Source organism: Rhinopithecus roxellana, chromosome 6 (assembly GCF_007565055.1).
Source record: "Rhinopithecus roxellana isolate Shanxi Qingling chromosome 6, ASM756505v1, whole genome shotgun sequence".
Lineage (NCBI taxonomy): Eukaryota > Metazoa > Chordata > Mammalia > Primates > Cercopithecidae > Rhinopithecus > Rhinopithecus roxellana.
The window spans coordinates 91,138,038-91,156,917 of NC_044554.1; the positions used below are offsets into that span (position 1 = coordinate 91,138,038).

At 36.6% G+C, this 18,880-nt stretch overlaps 1 protein-coding gene across 1 annotated transcript in view; it reads left to right on the forward strand.

Annotated features, from left to right (window-relative positions):
* The window catches only part of NME8 (NME/NM23 family member 8), a 48,447-nt gene extending 29,874 nt beyond the window's left edge, over nucleotides 1-18,573 (forward strand). The window contains exons 12-17 of the mRNA XM_010381718.2: nucleotides 1,244-1,388; nucleotides 2,996-3,103; nucleotides 6,139-6,290; nucleotides 12,787-12,931; nucleotides 15,100-15,337; nucleotides 18,417-18,573. Of these exons, the coding sequence (XP_010380020.1) occupies nucleotides 1,244-1,388; nucleotides 2,996-3,103; nucleotides 6,139-6,290; nucleotides 12,787-12,931; nucleotides 15,100-15,322 (773 nt within the window). The 3' untranslated portion in view covers nucleotides 15,323-15,337; nucleotides 18,417-18,573. The remainder of the gene's footprint in view (nucleotides 1-1,243; nucleotides 1,389-2,995; nucleotides 3,104-6,138; nucleotides 6,291-12,786; nucleotides 12,932-15,099; nucleotides 15,338-18,416) is intronic.
* Nucleotides 18,574-18,880: the final 307 nt, after the last annotated feature.

Below are 18,880 nucleotides of genomic sequence, written 5' to 3' on the forward strand. Positions count from 1 at the left end.
GGAAGGCAATCACCAGGATTCTCAAGGGTCGACAATCGACCTACTCTCCCATTAAATCTACTTTCTTTAGCTTTATACAGATTTACCTTCCCTGAATATTTTTCCTTAGCTTTTATCATGAGTCATTTCAAGAAGCTATTAATATTATATGGCAATTGCTTGGGGACTGGTTGTCACTTTTTAAACTGTGGTCATCAGGTATCTTCCTTTGAGAAATCTTTTTACAAAATTAGTAATTAAAAAAAAACTTCAGTATCTTCTAAGAATTAATATGATTTCACCTTTTCAAATTTCAAGAGCTATATATCCTATGTTTTCTTTTTTTTTCTGTGAGGCAGTTCTGAAGCAAATTGTTGCTTAAACTGTATTAACATGCATGACACTTTGTTTTATTCTTTCCTTACAATTGTTTGCTTAGTTCTAGTTTATTCACTTTATTTCCTGTTTTTTGGCCTCAGTAAGGAGCTTAAGGCTGTTTGAGATCTGAGTCAATATTTGTGCTTTTGACTTATCCTTCTTTGTCACAAGATGACCTGCACAGCTCCAAACATCATGCTCCTCAAACATTCAAAAGCAGGAAGCAGAAGGTGGTGTAGGACAGAGGTTCTCCCTGAGTACCTCTCTCAGAAGACTCCCCAGTGTATTTCCTATAAACATCATTGACCACAGCTGGATCACACTGCCACACTATCTGTAAGGAAGGATGGAGGTATGAGTATTGGATTTTCTAGGCTTCTGTAGTGGGAAGCAGGCAAGAGAGAAGAAGGTTGAGATATTCTTTCAGGTATTCAATCAAGTTGTTTCTCCCCAAATGGGACAAATCAAATCATGGTAATTGAACATAAAAATTATTTATAATGACTTCCATAATTGTGTTGGTTGATTATTTAGGTTACTGTCTGCACACACACACACACACACACACTCTCTCTCTCACATTCACATGCATACACCCAAGAAAAAGATTTAATGAGATACATGTGTGTGTGTGTGTGTGTGTTGTATATGTGTATGTGTATGTATGCATTATTCCTGTGCAATGAAAAATTGGAAATGCATCATAATGAGATGTTAAGGGACACTGTTCACCTTAAATTAAAACCTAAGAAGCTATTTCTGCAAATTTCCAAAATTTTGCATGAGAATAAAGTGCATTGTATGCCTTCATGATAGTATATTATGTATTGTGTACATAACCAGTAATTACCAGTTTAAAACTTATTATGTGACTGTTTTTATTTAGATGATGTTTTGCGTACTATTAGAGATGAAGACTTCAAAATACTGGAGCAAAGGCAACTAGTATTATCGGAAAAAGAAGCACAAGCACTGTGCAAGGAATATGAAAATGAAGACTATTTTAATAAACTTATAGAAAACATGACCAGGTAGAATTCAAGATTCAGAAAACTCAGTCTGATTTATTTTTGAATCATGTAAACTTTCTCCTAAGTCTGGTTTCTATTTAAGCTGCCAAACTCCTCAAGTCTGTAAACATGTTCTGAGTTTACTTCTCTACCAGTCCTGCTCCCATCCCAATCCTCTGCTCACCTGCCTGTCTTCTCTAGTCTTCCAGGAATGTTACTGGAATAGTAGGAAGGTCTCAGAGGAAGTTAATGGAGTCCCGTTGAGATGAACACCAGAAGTCCAGGGTGTACAATACTATCAAGTTTAAGCAGAGAACTGACTGACTCTCAAGAGCTTTTGTAATCTTTTTTTTTTTTTTTTTTTTTTTTTTTTTTTTTTTTACAAAATGGACACTTTATTTTTTCGAAATAGTTGTACCATTTTACATTCTACCACAGTGTGTCTGAGATTTCTTTTTTTTTTTTTTTATACTTTAAGTTCTAGGGTACATGTGCATAACGTGCAGGTTTGTTACATATGTATACTTATGCCATGTTGGTGTGCTGCACCCATCAACTCGTCAGCACCCATCAATTCATCATTTATATCATGTATAACTCCCCAATGCAATCCCTCCCTCCTCCCCCCTCCCCATGATAGGCCCCAGTGCGTGATGTTCCCCTTCCCGAGTCCAAGTGATCTCATTGTTCAGTTCCCACCTATGAGTGAGAACATGCGGTGTTTGGTTTTCTCTTCTTGTGATAGTTTGCTAAGAATGATGGTTTCCAGCTGCATCCATGTCCCTACAAAGGACGCAAACTCATCCTTTTTTATGGCTGCATAGTATTCCATGGTGTATATGTGCCACATTTTCTTAATCCAGTCTGTCACAGATGGACATTTGGGTTGATTCCAAGTCTTTGCTATTGTGAATAGTGCTGCAATAAACATACGTGTGCATGTGTCTTTGTAGTAGAATAATTTATAATCCTTTGGGTATATACCCAGTAGTGGGATGGCTGGGTCATATGGTACATCTAGTTCTAGATCTTTGAGGAATTGCCATACTGTTTTCCATAATGGTTGAACTAGTTTACAATCCCACCAACAGTGTAAAAGTGTTCCTATTTCTCCACATCCTCTCCAACACCTGTTGTTTCCTGACTTCTTAATGATTGCCATTCTAACTGGTGTGAGATGGTATCTCATTGTGGTTTTGATTTGCATTTCTCTGATGGCGAGTGATGATGAGCATTTTTTCATGTGTCTGTTGGCTGTATGAATGTCTTCTTGTAGTTAACTAGTTCTGGAAAGAATGAGTTGCTAGAAATGTGCTAGAAGAATAACGGAAATAGCAATTGAGGCAGAAATCCTGCAAGGGCATGTAAACCAGCAGGACCATGGGAGCAATTAAAGAAACATCTACAAGAATCATGGCCCTCCCCTTCCCTTCCTTTCTCTGCTTCTATTTTAAAGATATGCTCTTGAAAATTTATCAGTGGAAACTAATTTCTGACCTCTGTTAAAAGATTATTTTACATGTTACCTGTTTTTGATCTATTTAATAACATGCGTTTGTATTGCCTATACATAATTCATTACTGAGCTACAATTCTTATTACCTCTTCTTTGTTTTCTTTTCTAATAGAGGTCCATCTCTAGCCCTTGTTTTATTGAGAGACAATGGCTTGCAATACTGGAAACAATTACTGGGACCAAGAACTGTTGAAGAAGCTGTTGAATATTTTCCAGAGAGGTAGGATTCATACCATGAGTCCCTATCTGTTTTCATGGGCTTCATTTTAAACACCTTTTTAGATGTAGAGTATTGGAACCACAGCTCTAGTCCAAGGGAGCTTCTCAGGAAAGCTACCTTTCCTGGTGAAGGAGTGGACTACTTATGACTGGAGGTCCAGCCCTGTGCCAGGCTGAGGATAGCCAAGGATTTGCAAGAGACCATTGTGAGATGCTAGGCTTGGGGCTGGGAGCTAAGAGTTGTATATTTCAGTCAACAGCTCATCTCTTGGGAGAAATATCCATGCCACCCGCTATTTAGGAGAAATTCCTTTGGGAAGGTTGTGGTGGCAGCTGTAGTTTCTTTAATTGATCATGAGTTTTAAGACAATGATGACTAATTGAATATGTACTCTACAATTTAGTGGGAACATTTATTGACTTAGCTTACTGATTAATCTTAGAAATAAGCTAAACTTTGTAATCAACTTGACCCCTAGCATATTACCTGGCATATAGGGGAAACTCTTTGCATATTTTCTGAGCTTACCTGCTAGGCTTAATATCATCTGCAGGATAGAAATAGTATCTCATGCATCTCCATATTTGGCACGAAGCTGATGGAAGTAAATTGAATTTCAATTCCCTTGAATTCTTTGTGCTGATTTTAGGGTAGGATTCAGTTCAAAGAAAGAAAGGATTCCCCTCATACCCCCTTCAAGTGTGCAAGAATATAGATGCTCTTTAAGGCACTGCAAACCTAACATACATGTTGACACAATAAATAGCAATAGTTATGAAGCCTCACTTACATGAAAGCTGAAGTGCTTTCTTTGGGGTAGGATATACTTAAATTTGGCTTGTGCTGCAGGAACATGTATTGCCCCTTATTTAGCCCTACTTAATTATGTCTTTGCTTATGTGCCAATGATTGTGAAGGATAATAAGCATAGAACCTCTGCAAGTGGTGTGAGCAGAGTGCCATGGAATCGTTTAATAAAATGTGGCATAGAGTGCAATGCATGCTACCAGAGAGAAGGATTGCTATCAACACAAGGCCTGTGCCTGTAGGCACACTGGTCTAGACACTGTGGCACCAAGTGTGGAGGCTCTCAGTTACTGCCCCATCTCCACCCTACTATCATACTGAAAATTGCCACATGTTCACAATTAATCTTTATCTTTCTTTCTAATTGATCCCCACTTTTCCACTTCCCTTGGATCCACCCAGCACTTATGGTTGCTTTGGGAATAACTCTTTCAATGGAACTTCACCCTTTTCCTGTGCCTGAATATCAAATTCTATGCTGGCATTGTTTTGCCCAAAATATGATAATTTTCATAGAAGAGAAGCACAGCAACCCCTCATTGTTACCCATTACTCCCTCTATCCCACTATTCCTCCCCTGACATTTTCCAATAATCATGTTTGACAGCGTAACAGGGGATGGGAGAATGCTCTGTATTGAGTAGAGTAAGTGGTCAGGATGGCTCAGGCTGTTTCATTCAATCATTGTGCAAATCCCTCATCCCTGGCAATCATAGAGTCCAAGGGATCAGGGATGAAAGTATCTCCAAATTGGAGGTGTGGAAACAGCCAAGGGCAGAATGGAAATGTCAAGATGATAAGGCAAAAAAAAAAAAAAAAAAAAAAAGCAAAAGCAAACAAACAAAACCCTGAATGAGTCACTGAGACCAGAGAGGAAAGAAGAGCATCTGGAAGCTGGGGACAGAAAACCAAGTTTCCTGTGATGTGAAGAATCCGCATTGGTGTTAGCAGGAAGGAACATTATTCACCATAGCTGGAATTTGTTGGGTTGACTGCCGTGGACCGTTTAAAGGGAAAAAGTGAAATGGGCAGTGAGCATCATTTGCTACTAAAATATGCATAGATAGATAGAAAGACAGATAAAAAGGACCACTGAAAAAAAATACCAAAGAGCAACAACTGATTCAAGAGATACATACTTATTTATAGGAAAGAAAGCATAACAATAAACTGTCTAATCTAATGTGTTTGGTCTGGTATTATCAGTCTCACTCCTGCCTCTTCCCATAAAGCTGTCCTGTCTACTTCTCTTTTATTGCTGTTGTTGCTCACCTGGAGGGTTCCCTTACGGTATCTTCTGGATTTAATGTTTATAATTTTGTATCTTTGGTCTAGAGTCAAATGCCATGTAATGCTTGATAATGTGAAGCATTATCACATGGTGAAAGAAAATTTATTTAGAGTTCAATACACGCACCATATATTTCAAAGGCATCATCTGATTGTGTCTGCAAAATCACCCTCTGAAACAGGTTTTATTGTCATATTTATATTTGAGACAATTAAAGAACAGAGAAGTTAAGCAGCTCCCTAATATCACATAGCTAGCAAGTAGTGCAACAAGGATTCTACCCTCTGAGCTTTTTCACTGCACAGGGCATCTGTATCAGTCCGTTCTCATGCTACTACGAAGAAATACCCGAGATTGGGTAATTTATGAAGAAAAGAGGTTTAACTGACTCACAGTTCCGCATGGCTGGGAAAGCCGTAGGAAACTTATAATCATGGCAGAAGGCACCTCTTCACAGGGTGGCAGGAGAGAGAATGAGTACCAGCAGGGAAATACCAGGTGTTTGTAAAACCATCAGATCTTCTGAGAACTCAGTCACTAGCACGAGACCAGCATGGGGAAAACTGCCCCCATGATTCAATTAGCTCCCACTAGGTCCCACCCATGACATGTGGGGATTTGGGGAATTACAATTCAGCATGAGAATTGGATGGGAACACAGCGAAACCATATCGGCATTCATTCCTCTTTCATAGTTATCTGTCAGTAGTCATTGTCATGATGATTTAAATGATCACATCCTTTCTTCTTAATGACCATTACCTCCTTGAAAAGAAGTAGCATGCCCTAAGCCACGATTGTACTCACTTCCTTTTGCACAGTGTCAAGATCTGGAATGATTTGCTGTTATTTGATAACTTTTGAACAACTCAGATAAATTGTGTTATATTATTCTGTTCTCTTCCAATAGCTTTTAAATCTGACTTCTTTTTCAAAGTTTATGTGCACAATTTGCGATGGACAGTTTGCCGGTCAACCAGTTGTATGGCAGTGATTCATTAGAAACCGCTGAAAGGGAAATACAGCATTTCTTTCCTCTTCAAAGCACTTTAGGCTTGATTAAACCTCATGCAACAAGTGAACAAAGAGGTAAATATTTAAGAATAAAAGTCAATGTATACATTTTCTCCAAATTTTGTGAACATTTAAAAAATTTACAAGCAGAAAAGCAAAACAGGAAACAGAAAATTCAAAAAAGTTGTGACGAGTACGTATATCCTTCATTTAGATTCAACAATTAACTTTGTCATATTTTCTTTTGCTATCTCTCTCACCTCTCCCTCCCTCATCTTTCTCTTTGTCTTTCTCTTAATCAGAAATGGTATTGAATTTTGCTGAAGTCCTTTTCAGAATTTATGAAAATGATGAGTTATTTTTTCCATGGATATATTGATATGGAATATCATGTCAATGATATTTCAAATATTGAACTATATCCTTCCATTCCTATATAGATGTTGCTTAGTTATGATGCATTTTTAGGTATACTTTTGGATACTATTTGCTTATCTTTCACTTGTTTATTTTTTTGTATTGAGACTTGAAAGTGAGCTTGAGCTCTGCTTTCCATTTTTTTGGTTTGATATCTATCAGGTTTAGAAATCGATGGAATACTTCATAAGGAATGTGAACATGTTTTTCAGTGCTCCAAAAGAGTGGAAGCAGCACTGAGATTGGTATTTGGAGGAGTGGCAAAATTTTCCTGCGAAAATATCTGGGCCTGTTTTTTTGTGTGGGATAATTATTTGATCACTTTCTCTGTTTCTTTTATGGAAATTGCTGTATTTAAGCTTTCTATCACCCTTTGAGTAAATATAGTTAAATTACATTTTCCTAGGAAGTTATCTATTCCAGCTATGTAATTTGTAAAGTAGTTTCTTATCATTATTATGTTTCCTCCATTTCAGTGATTATTTCTACTTTACCATTTTGTATTTTGCTCTCTTTCAAACAATAAAAATATAATTTATTCATGAGTTCTATGTTTTTCTCTTTTCTAACTACTATTTTTGGTTTTATCTTCACGATTTTCTTCCTTCTATTTCCTAGTTGTTTTTTCTTATGTTCTTCTTCTAGCTTTTTGAGTTGAATATTAAATTTATTTATTTTCAACTTTTAATTTTTATTGATAATAATTTTTAAAGTTATACATTTTCATTTGATTACTGCTTTAATTATAGCCCACAGGTTCTAATGCATAGTGTTTTCATTATCTTTATTGATTATTGATAATTAATTATTGAAATTTTGTAATTTTGGTTTATATTTTCCCTTGGGCCTTAGAGTTATTCAACAAATAAATTTATTTTAAAGAGATTTTTAAAAATTCTGGTAGAAGAAAAAGCTTGCATTTTTTTGAAATTATCATGATATTGTTGAACTACCATATGGCAAACGTTTGTGAAGATTCTACGTGTATGAGGAGAAGAAATATTATCACCGGTATCATGGTGAAAAGTTTGAATATAAGATAAAACCAGCCTTACCATTTGATTCATCTTGATTTATTTTTTTTCCCAACTTGATCTATCTTGAATTTGTAGGATCTGTCAGCAACTAGAGGTGTGAGTCACCTGTTTTCAGTATATTGTTGGCTGTATTTCCTGTATTTTCTGATTAATAATGGTGGTGGCCATGTTATTTGATACCTAGATATTCAAAACTATTCATGGTAAATTTAGTTTTTAGCATTAAACAAAGCTCTTATTTGTCTCATCGAATGCCTTGGGGGCTGACCACACACCCTGCTTTCTTACCATTTGCATTTGCCTTATACATTTTTGCCTATTTATTTATTTTTAACCTTTTTGAATCACTTTTTTTTAGGCTTGTCTCACACATAAAATCCATAAAGGTGGATTTGTATTCATGACTTTCTCTCAAAATATATGTTAAACAGCCAAATTCACTGTAATAAAACAGTATACAACTCATGTATTTTTAATTTTTTAAATTGAAACATAATTGTCCATATTCATGGGGTACCTTATGATGTTTTGATACATGTACATATTGTGTAATAATCAAATCAGAGTATGTAGCATACCCATTGCCTCATAACTTTATCATTTCTTTGTAGTGAGAACATTCAAAATCTCCTCTTCTACCTATTTTGAAATATGCAACGCAATATTATTAACTATAGTTACCCTACTATGTAGTAGAACACCAGAACTTGTACCCATAGACTGATCTCTCCCAACTTCCCCCTCCCCCATACCCTCCCCACTTCTAGAAAGCACCATTCTGCTCTCTACTTCTAGGAGATCAACTTCTTTAGGTTCCACATATGAGTGAGATCATGCAGTATATGTCTTTTCTGTGCCTTGCTTGTTTCACTTAAGATAATGTCCTCTAGGTTTTTCCATATTGCCACAAATGACAGGATTTCATTACTTTTTATAGCTGAATAATATTCCATTATGTATATGTATCACACTTTCGTTATCCATTCATCCGTCAATGAACACTTAGGTTGTTTACAAATCTTGGCTATTGTGAATAATGCTGCAGTAAACATGTGAGTACAGATATTTCTTCAACGTACTGATTTTATTTCCTTTGAATATATACCCATAGAGGGATTGCTGGATCATATATGGTAGTTCTATTTTTAATGTTTTAAGAGATGTTGAGCCTTTTTTCATATATCTGTTAGTCATTGTATGTCCAACAGATTTCTTCTGAGAAATGTCCATTCAGGTTTTCACCCATTTTTAAATCAGAATCCGTTTTTCTGGCTTTTGTTTGTTTGCTATTGAGCTGAGTTCCTTATATATGCTGTATATTAACCCTTGGTCAGATGCATAGCTTGAAAATATTTTCTTGAATTCTGTAGGTTGTCTCTTCACTCTGTTGATCTTTTTCTTCACTATGTAGAATTTAGTTTGACATAATACCATTTGTCTAGTTTTGCTTTTGTTGCCTGTGCTTTTGAGGTCTTATTAAAAAAATCACTGCCAAGACCAATGCTATGAAACGTTTCACCTATATTTTCTTCTAGTAGTTTTATTGTTTTAGGTCTTACAGGGAAAAAAATTTAGTAGGTGAGATAAATTCACATGTTTATTTTATGTTAATAATATGTTTAGTTTCAAACATCTTATTATTTTAAGTTATATTTACTTTACATGTTATTTTTTCATTTACTGATGTTCTTCTCTGTGTGATCTTTTACATTTTCTTTTGTGTTTGAGAAATTTATTTATTCTGGAAGCTATTTTTATTGTAATATCTACCAGGATTGTCCAAGGGAAAGAATATAGTCATGGGTTCTCAGTTTCTGTTTCTGATCGGGCCAGTAAAGCCTGTTCCTCATCTTTCTTTTCTGGTTATCACTAGAGACGGAAACTAAAAACCATGACTTCAGGCTGCTAAAAGCCTAAAACAAAACACAGCAACAATAAAAAGTGTGGGATGGATATTTGTTTTCTCTGCTTTAAATGATATCCTAATACCTTTGTGACAATTAGGTACTCAATCTTTCTCTTTTCTTGAGCTATTCTCCTATTTTTTGAACTTGTGTTAAATGTTAAATGTACTTTGTCAGAAAACATATTATTTACATATATGCTGGATAAAAATAATCCTAGGCTCACATTTGTTTCTTAGAGTTTCTTGACAGGGTATCTCTATTCTTGTTTCCTGCATTTCTTTCAAGAAGCCTGGTGCCATATTGACTTTTGTTTCACTGTAAGTAATATGGTGTTTTCCCAGAAGAAGGGATTAATTTTTGTTTGTTTCTCAAAGCTAGTAGTTTTACTAACATATGTCTGAGATTTGACCTCTCTCGGTTTATTTTTCCAGATACATGTTAGTCTTTTTTACTGTCTAGATTCTTATCCTCTCTTATTTCAAGATGGTTTTCCTGCCTTATAGTTTTAAATATTAGTTCTGTTCCGTGGTTCTTTTGTTTTTTTCTTTAGGGATTTCACCAACTGGAACTAACAGGGGATTCTTTTGAAGTTTCTGAGTGTTTAGATTGACTTACCCAATTTTTAGTTAAAAATATTCTCTTTTGGTAAGATGAAGTCAAATTTCTTAAATAAATGTAGTAATGTATAGTATTTAATTGTATATATGCACAGATATGTACACACCCACACCTACATACACACACGTGTAGACATGCTTATCTTTGCCTAACTTCTGTATCTATCACTTTTCCTATTGACTTCTCTTTCTTTATTTTGCTATCCCTTACTTGGCTGTTTTCACTTCTGTTATCTATGTCCTTCTCTGTATTTTAAGTTACATTAGACACCTAGTTTATTTCTGTTATTTTATCTTTGTCTTTCGTGAGTGCAGCTTTTATTTCACATCTACTTATTGCTTGGTCATTTCTAGTTTTGAGTTTGAAGTTCTGATTTATGATTTTTTTAATGTTCAAACTGCTTAATTCACATTAGGGTGTCGTGTTACAGTTTGGGGGGTATTTATCATCCTTCTGCTGGCTTTCTTTCTTCCTCCCTCTCTTCCTTCTTCCTTCTCTTTCTTTTATTTATTTCTTTAGCAGGGGAAGACATTTTTTAAATAGTAATTTTAAAAGTAATTTTAATTTTATCTTTTTTAATGGTTCAGTAAAGATTAAATAAGGTTTGGGTTAGCTCATTTCATTTCTCAGGTCAGATTTTCTCTTGGTTTTGTATTAATATAATTAGGTAGTTTCTTAATAGGTAGGGCCTTTGCAGAGGGTGAATCTTTCTCACTACCTACAGTACTCTCTGTTCATCTTGAATGTTAACCTGAGCCAGTTGCTGTCTTTATCTAAGAACATTACTGGGTATATACCCAAAGAATTATAAATCATGCTACAATAAAGACACATGCACATGTATGTTTATTGCAGCACTATTCACAATAGCCAAGACTTGGAACCAACCCAAATGTCCATCAATGATAGACTGGATTAAGAAAATGTGGCACATATACACCATGGAATACCATGCAGCCGTGAAAAATGATGAGTTCATGTCCTTTGTAGGGACATGGATGAAGCTGGAAACCATCATTCTCAGCAAACTGTCACAAGGACAGAAAACCAAACAACACCACGTGTTCTCACTCATAGGTGGGAATTGAACAATGAGAACACTTGGACAGAGGAAGGGGAACATCACACACTGGGACATGTCGTGGGGTGGGGGGAGTGGGGAGGGATAGCATTAAGAAATATTCCTAATGTAAATGATGAGTTAATGGGTGCAGCACACCGACATGGCACATGTATACATATATAACAAACCTGCATGTTGTGCACATGTACCCTAGAACTTAAAGTATTAAAAAAAAAAAAAAAAAAGAAAAAAAGAACTGTAAGAGACTTTTCTTTTCCAAGGTGCCTCCTTTTACCAGGAAGTATTGATTTCCAAAAACTGCATTAGTCTTCAAATACCTTGCTTGCAATGCCACAATCACCCACTCCTACCCTAATTCATTCTTCATGGTGCAAAGGAAATTATCATTTTAGAGCACAGATCTGAATATGTTATTGCTTAGAATGCTTTAAATGTCCCTTGTTGTTTTTAGAGGAAAGTCCAGATTTCTTCACAGGGCATAATTATTGATAATCGTTCTTCTACTTACTTGGCCAACTTCATCTCCAGTATATTTTCAACCAGTCACTTCTTCCTGCCCTCTGCACTTGGCATACATTACTCACTCTGCCTGCAATGTACTTTCCCTACTTGTCCACTTGGTGATCACACCTTATTTTTTCCATGCTTAACACAAAAGTCAGTGTCTCTGTGAAGTCATCCCTGACCTCTCCAGAGAAAGTTAAATGTTTTCTCACCTGTGGTTCTGGGGACCTTATATATTACTCTATAATAATGATCACTTTCTCATGATATCTTTATAGGCCTTTCTCTCTGTTGAGACAATTAGTCTCTGAGGAAAGGTTTACATTTTCTTCCCTTTCATTTCTGCAGTGCCTGTCTTAGGGCAGATCCTGGCCACCTCCCTTCCAGCAGGAGAAGTCCAGCCTTCTCCAGGCTGTCTGTTGGTTATAATCATATTGCCTTTAGCTCCCAGACCACTCTTTGTGTTTTTGATCCAGAGCAAAGAAGAGACCGTTTTACCAGAAAACTCCCAGTTTCTCAGTTGGTTCACCTGTGTCTCTAGAATGTAGCCCTCAAAACTTAGGCTGCTGGTGAGATTTTGACATTTGCTTTGTTTAATTCCCTTAAGGTACTCTGATTCTTCAGGCAGAAGAGTTCAGATTGGCTTTATCCTTCAATCCATATCTAGCAAGAAATTCCTTGGCATTTGTAGCATGAAGGTGAAAATACATCTTTATTCTTAGCATGAGAGCAGGTCCCTTCCCCTTCTACGCTTGTGGTCTACTAGGTGTTTCAGGTGGTTTCTGGAAAGGTGATCCTCAGAGACTAGAAAATCTACATTAACATACTAAAGTTCTGAATGTCAATTTGGTGCCTTGGAATTTTAATTTAGTTTAGCAGAGTTTTGCCATGTTAAACCACAATATGCAAGTTAAATTATCGTTTTCCTTAGTTATTTCAGTCTACTTGAATATGGAGGAAAAGTGAAGCAATCTGCAGTATTATCACATGTCTGTTTTTCCTAGAGAAGATCCTAAATATGATTAAGGAGGCTGGATTTGATCTGACACAGGTGAAGAAAATGTTCCTAACTCCTGAGCAAATAGAGAACATTTATCCAAAAATAACAGGAAAAGACTTTTATAAAGATTTATTGGAAATGTTATCTGAGTAAGTTTCTGATACACAATTATTTGCATTATAGAAGTGGTAAATGTTCATTACAGAAACTTTGAAAAATGCAAAAATTAATTGAAACATTTCATCTAATCTCATTCATGAAAAGACATTCTGCTAACATTCACGGTTCATCTTTTTTCTATTTCCTTACCTCTCTCCCCGTCTTCCTTTCTCTCCCTCCTCTCATCTCTCCTTGCCCCCTTCCTTCCTTCTAGTTTCTCTAGGTCTTCGCATTAGATATATAGAGGCTGGCTCAGTTCAAACCCCTGCTTTGCCAACATACTTAATTGTTGCCTGAGTTTCCTTATCTGGGGATAATAATAGTATGTATCTAATAGGCTTGTTGGGAGGGCTACATAACTGATGTGTTGAAAGTACCTAGAACAGTGCATGACAGATACTAAACACTCGATAAATGCTAGCTATGATTATTCACATCTTTTTTTACATGTGTTGGTACCTTGTCAAACTATGTGTACATAATAACATAAATCTTATGATAAGAAATACACTCCTTTAAAACTTTTTTCTACATGATACATCTGTTCCTGACAACACATACTTTTATAACCACTGCATAGAAATTAAAGGCTAACATTTATTGTTTCCTTAATTCCAGGCCTTGTGATGAGCTGTACACACTTTATTTCATTTGACTCTTATAATAACAACTCTATGAAGTAGTTTTACTACAATTTCCACTTTGATTTTGAGAGAACAGAGGCCCAGGGCTAGAAGTTGTCCACGGTCACAAAACTCATGTTTCACTGGGTCCTGAACCCAGGGAGTCTCTGCTTTTAACTGCTGCTTTCCAAAACTATCATTTACACAGAGTTCATAATTATGTGAACATCATTATCGATTTACTATGAGTTAAACGTCTTTTCTATTTTATATATATTAAACATCAAAAATTTTCTATACAGTCATGCTTTGCAGTTCAGTATTTCAGTCAATAATGAATTACATGTACAGCAGTGGTCCCATAATATTATAATAGAGCTGAAAAATTCCTATTGCCTTAGTGACATCATGATCATTGTAATGCAATACATTACCATTTCTGTTCATATATGTTTAGATACACAAATAACACTGTGTTACAGTTGCCTACAGTATTCAGTATAGTAACATGCTATACGGGTTTATAGCCCAGGAGCCATAGGCTAAACCAGATAGCCTAGGTGTGTAAGAGGCTATTCTATCTAGGTTTCTGTAAGTATATTCTATGATGTTTGCACTACAATGAAATAACCTAATGTCACATTTCTCAGAATGTATCTCCATTATTAAGAGGTACATGACTGTACATATACACACACATGCACACACACACATGTGTATAAAATACGTATAAGAAATCTCTTTAATTGCACATTTTCCCTTTTTTCCATTCTTGACCATTTGTCAATGAGTTTAGGAAGGCAGAATTTATAAAGTTAACAAAACCTAATGGAATATATGTGCTATTTAGATATAAATAGTAAGCAGAAGCCTAGGACTGCACCATGAAAGCTTAGAAAACTAACTTTCGTACTTGTTGCAGGTCGCATTTTCTAGGAAACTGGAAGAGTTTCTTATTCAGGCTATTGAATAAGGATGTGACGAAGAAGAGAGGGCAGAGAAGCAGGATGGGGATGAGGGCAAGTCAAGATGTAGTGCAGGCCGGACAACAGCCTCTGCTAACCACAGCTAGATTGGTCTATCAGAGTTGTCCAGTGTTGGCTGAGATGACCAGGCTGTTGTACGGTCATATCACTCAGTTACTTGAAGGTAGGCCATCCTGGCATTGAGGGTGGCCTGAGCAAGGTGGCTGTCTGAACTGGAGGCAATCCCTGAAGGGGTCAGAGGCTGCAGGACAACCATAAAGCAACAAGTCCTGAATCCATGACAATGTCTCTATTTACAGACCTCATAGTAGCAAAGTAATAAGACTTCATTGACAAATATTCTCTAGAATGAAATTACAGCACTCACCTAGCATATAAACCTATTAGAAGAGGGAGAAATGAAAAAACGGAAGTATATGATTGCACTGATAAGGACAAAGAATAAAGAGGAGCTCCCTGGCCCAGGGTGCAGTGTTCTGTCTTTAGCCTTGTTTGCAGTGTCAACAGTTTTCAGTAGGCTGGGTCTTCTGAAAGCACCGTTCTTTGCAGAGGTCCATCTGTGGTCATGATGCTGACCAAGTGGAATGCCGTTGCCGAATGGAGACGATTGATGGGTCCAACCGACCCAGAAGAAGCAAAGGTACTTTCCCCTGACTCCATCCGAGCCCGGTTTGGAATAAGTAAGTTGAAAAACGTTGTCCACGGAGCATCTAATGCCTATGAAGCAAAAGAAGTTGCTAATAGACTCTTTGAGAATCCTGAGGAAAACTAAAGTATATACTGTGAAGTACGTACCTGTTTAATTATTATTTTATTTTATTTGCTTGTTGCAGTGATTGAGGCTAGGACAAACTTGTCCTAAAAAGAGAAGAGCTTTTCCCAAATTCCTGAATCAAACTTTATTTCCTGTGAGACACACTGTTCTATTGCATAGCAGCTGCACAGCCCCAAACCTGAGCCTTGTAGATGCTGATGACCTTGGGGATTCTGGTTGCTTGTAACCAGGCAGAGGATGCTGCATCCAGGCTGCAGGGATGGAGACAACAGGGCAAGCAACGCACCCATTGGTTTGCACACCTTGGTCTTGAGCTGTGGTGTCATCTACCATGACATAAAAAGCCTCATGCAGTCCCTCTACTCAACTCCTTTCCACTTCTCTGGTTTGAATGGCCAAAATTTCTTTCTTTTTATGTTTATTTGTTCTAAAAAAAAATTTGCAGGTTTGTTACATAGGTATATGTGTGCCACGGTGGTTTCCTGCACCTATTGACCCATCCTCTAAGATCCTTCCCCTCGTTCCCCACTCTGCAACAGGCCAGGCTATATGTTGTTCCCCTCTCTGTGTCCATGTGTTCTCAATGTTCAACTCCCACTTACGAGGGAGAACATGTAGTGTTTGGTTTTCTGTTCTGGTGTTAGTTTGCTGAGGATGGTGACTTCCAGTTTCATCCATGTCCCTGAAAAGGACATGATCCTTTTGATGGCTGCATAGTATTTCATGTACCAAATTTTCTTTATCCAGTCTATCGCTGATGGGTATTTGGGTTGGTTCCATGTCTTTGCTAGTGTAAATATTGCTGCAATAAACATACGTGTGCATGTGTCTTCATAGTAGAATGATTTATATTCCTTTGGGTATATACCCAGTAATGAAATTGCTGGGTCAAATGGTGTCTCTGGTTCTAGATCCTTGAGGAATCACTATACTGTCTTCCACAATGATTGAACTAATTTACATTCCCACCAACAGTGTAAAAGTGTTACTATTTCTCCACAGCCTCCCCAGCATCTATGATTCCTGACTTTTTAGTAATTGCCTGAATGGCCAAAGTTTCGGTGTACAGTGTACAATGATTGTACAGTGTACAGTGATTGAAAAACCCACAGTCACCTTGGGTTGGTAGGAATATAAAATGGTGCATCTTCTGGATAATTGTTTGGCAGTTTCTTAAAAGGTTAAACATAGAATCATTATTTAACCTATCAATTATATTCTTAGGTGTATTCCCAAGAGAACTGAAAACAGGGACTCAAACATATACTTGTACAGTAATGTTTATAGAAAAATGATTCACAGTAGCCAAAAGGAAGAAATCAACCAAGTGTCCATTAACAGAACAATGAACAAAGTGTGGTATAAAGATACAACGGAACCTTATTGAGCTATTAAAAGGAATAAAGTATTGATGCATACTGCAACATGGATGAATCTCAAAAAAATTTTGCTAAATGAAATGTTAGACACAGAAGAACACATATTGTATGTTGCCACTTATATGAGGTACCTAGAATAAGCAATTATAGAGAGAAAAAGTAAATTATAGCTTGAGGCTGAAGGAAGGGTGAAATTGTAAGTTATTGCTTAATGGGTCTTTTTTAAGTTGACAAAATATTTTGGAAATTGTTTGTGGTGATGTTTGCAAACCATGTAAATGTCATTAATACCATTGATTTGTACACTTAAATGGTTGCAATGGCAAATTTGATACACACACCCCTGACATATTGCCACGATAAAAAAATAGTAACAAAAATAGTGAAGTAAGGAAGAATTATTTCAGATAAGCACAAAAAGCTCTTGCAAGAGAACTCTTCAACCCCTGCCCCAAAAATGATACAAAATTAAGTTAGTATTACATTTTTAAAAGAAAATGCATGTAATCCTAACATCGAAAGCTTTAATTAAAAGTAAGCCTTTATGGTGGGAGTGTAAATTAGTTCAACCATTGTGGAAGACAGTGTCCTGATTTCTTGAAGACCTGGAACCAGAAATACCATTTGACCCAGCAATCCCATTACTGGATGTATACCCAAAGGAATATAAATCCTTCTATTATAAAGATACATGCACACGTATATTCATGGCAGAACTATTTACAATAAAAAATATATGAAATCAGTCTAAATGCCCATCAATGATAGACTGGGTAAAGAAAATGTAGTACGTACATGGCATGGAATACTATGCAGCCGTAAAAGGGAATGAGATCATGTCCTTTGCAGGGACATGGTTGGAGTTGGAAGCCATTATCCTCAGCAAACTAATGCAGGAACAGAAAACCAAACACCGCATGTTCTCACTTATAAGTAGGAGCTGAATGATGAGAACACATGGATACGTGGTGGGAACAACACACACTAGAGCCTGTCGGTGGGGGCTGGAGGGAGAGCGTCAGGAGGAATAGCTAATGGATGCTGGGCTTAACACCTAGGTGATGGGATGATCTATGCAGCAAACTACCATGGCACGCGTTTACCAATGTAACAAACCTGCACATCCTGTAGACGTACCCCTGAACTTAAAATAAAGTTGAAGAGAAAAAAGTAAGCCTTTAACAAAGTTCTTAAACAGATAGTAAATAAAGGAAATTTTGTTTCAAACAAAGTATAACAATAACAAAACTCCCTAAACTCTTTCTTGGGCATCTCTGACCTGAGAGTCCTGCTGAACCCCCAGCTGCTGCCCCAGGCCACCCCACAATCCCCGCCTTTACACTCCAGCCTATTCATCATGTTCAGAAGAAGCTGCACAATAAGTCCTGATATTTTTCTCAGCCCCTTCCTATTCTCTTCCTAACCTTTGGTTTAACCAGCAATTCTTAATCCTTGAATGGGCTGGGTAGAAAGCTTACTCACAAGTTAATATTTTTAACCCTGTCACAAATGTTTGTTCATTAACTCACCGCTCTGTAAATGTTTGATGACTACTTACTTGCTCAGTCAGACTGTCTATAGGTAAAAGTTAAGGCCCATCTTCCAGTTCTGTGATTTGTGTGCAACACTTCAATATGGAAACTGATAACTGCTGAAAGATTAGCGTATAGCACTGTCATTTATTTTATTAAGTGCATTCTTTCTTTTCCTAGAACTTTGAGAAGATAATACATAAGTTCACATCAATATGTAACCATTTGGCACAGCTTCCTGGGAGGAATAATAAGAAAAACATGCTTTGGAGGAAAACTCATCTCAAGATACAAAAATGAATGGCTCTGCATAATAACAATAAAAATATATTCCCCAAACAAATCTTAATGTTTATTTTTACCCGATCTTCCAGAAAAGATTTAAGGTATATACATGCACACAATATACAACAAGATAATTGAGGGAGGAACATGGAATGCGGGGAAGAAGAGAGTAGGAGAGATCAAATAAAGCAAGGAGTGGAGTTAAATACAAATGCACACTGCCTAATATATATTTAAAATTGGTCAAAGTTTTGACTCTAAATTTTCTTGCAGAAAATGAGGAAAAGGTGACATGTAGATTTATATCGTTTGCAAACTGTAGTACAGTCCAACAGTCCAGGCAGTGTACCTAACTCCCT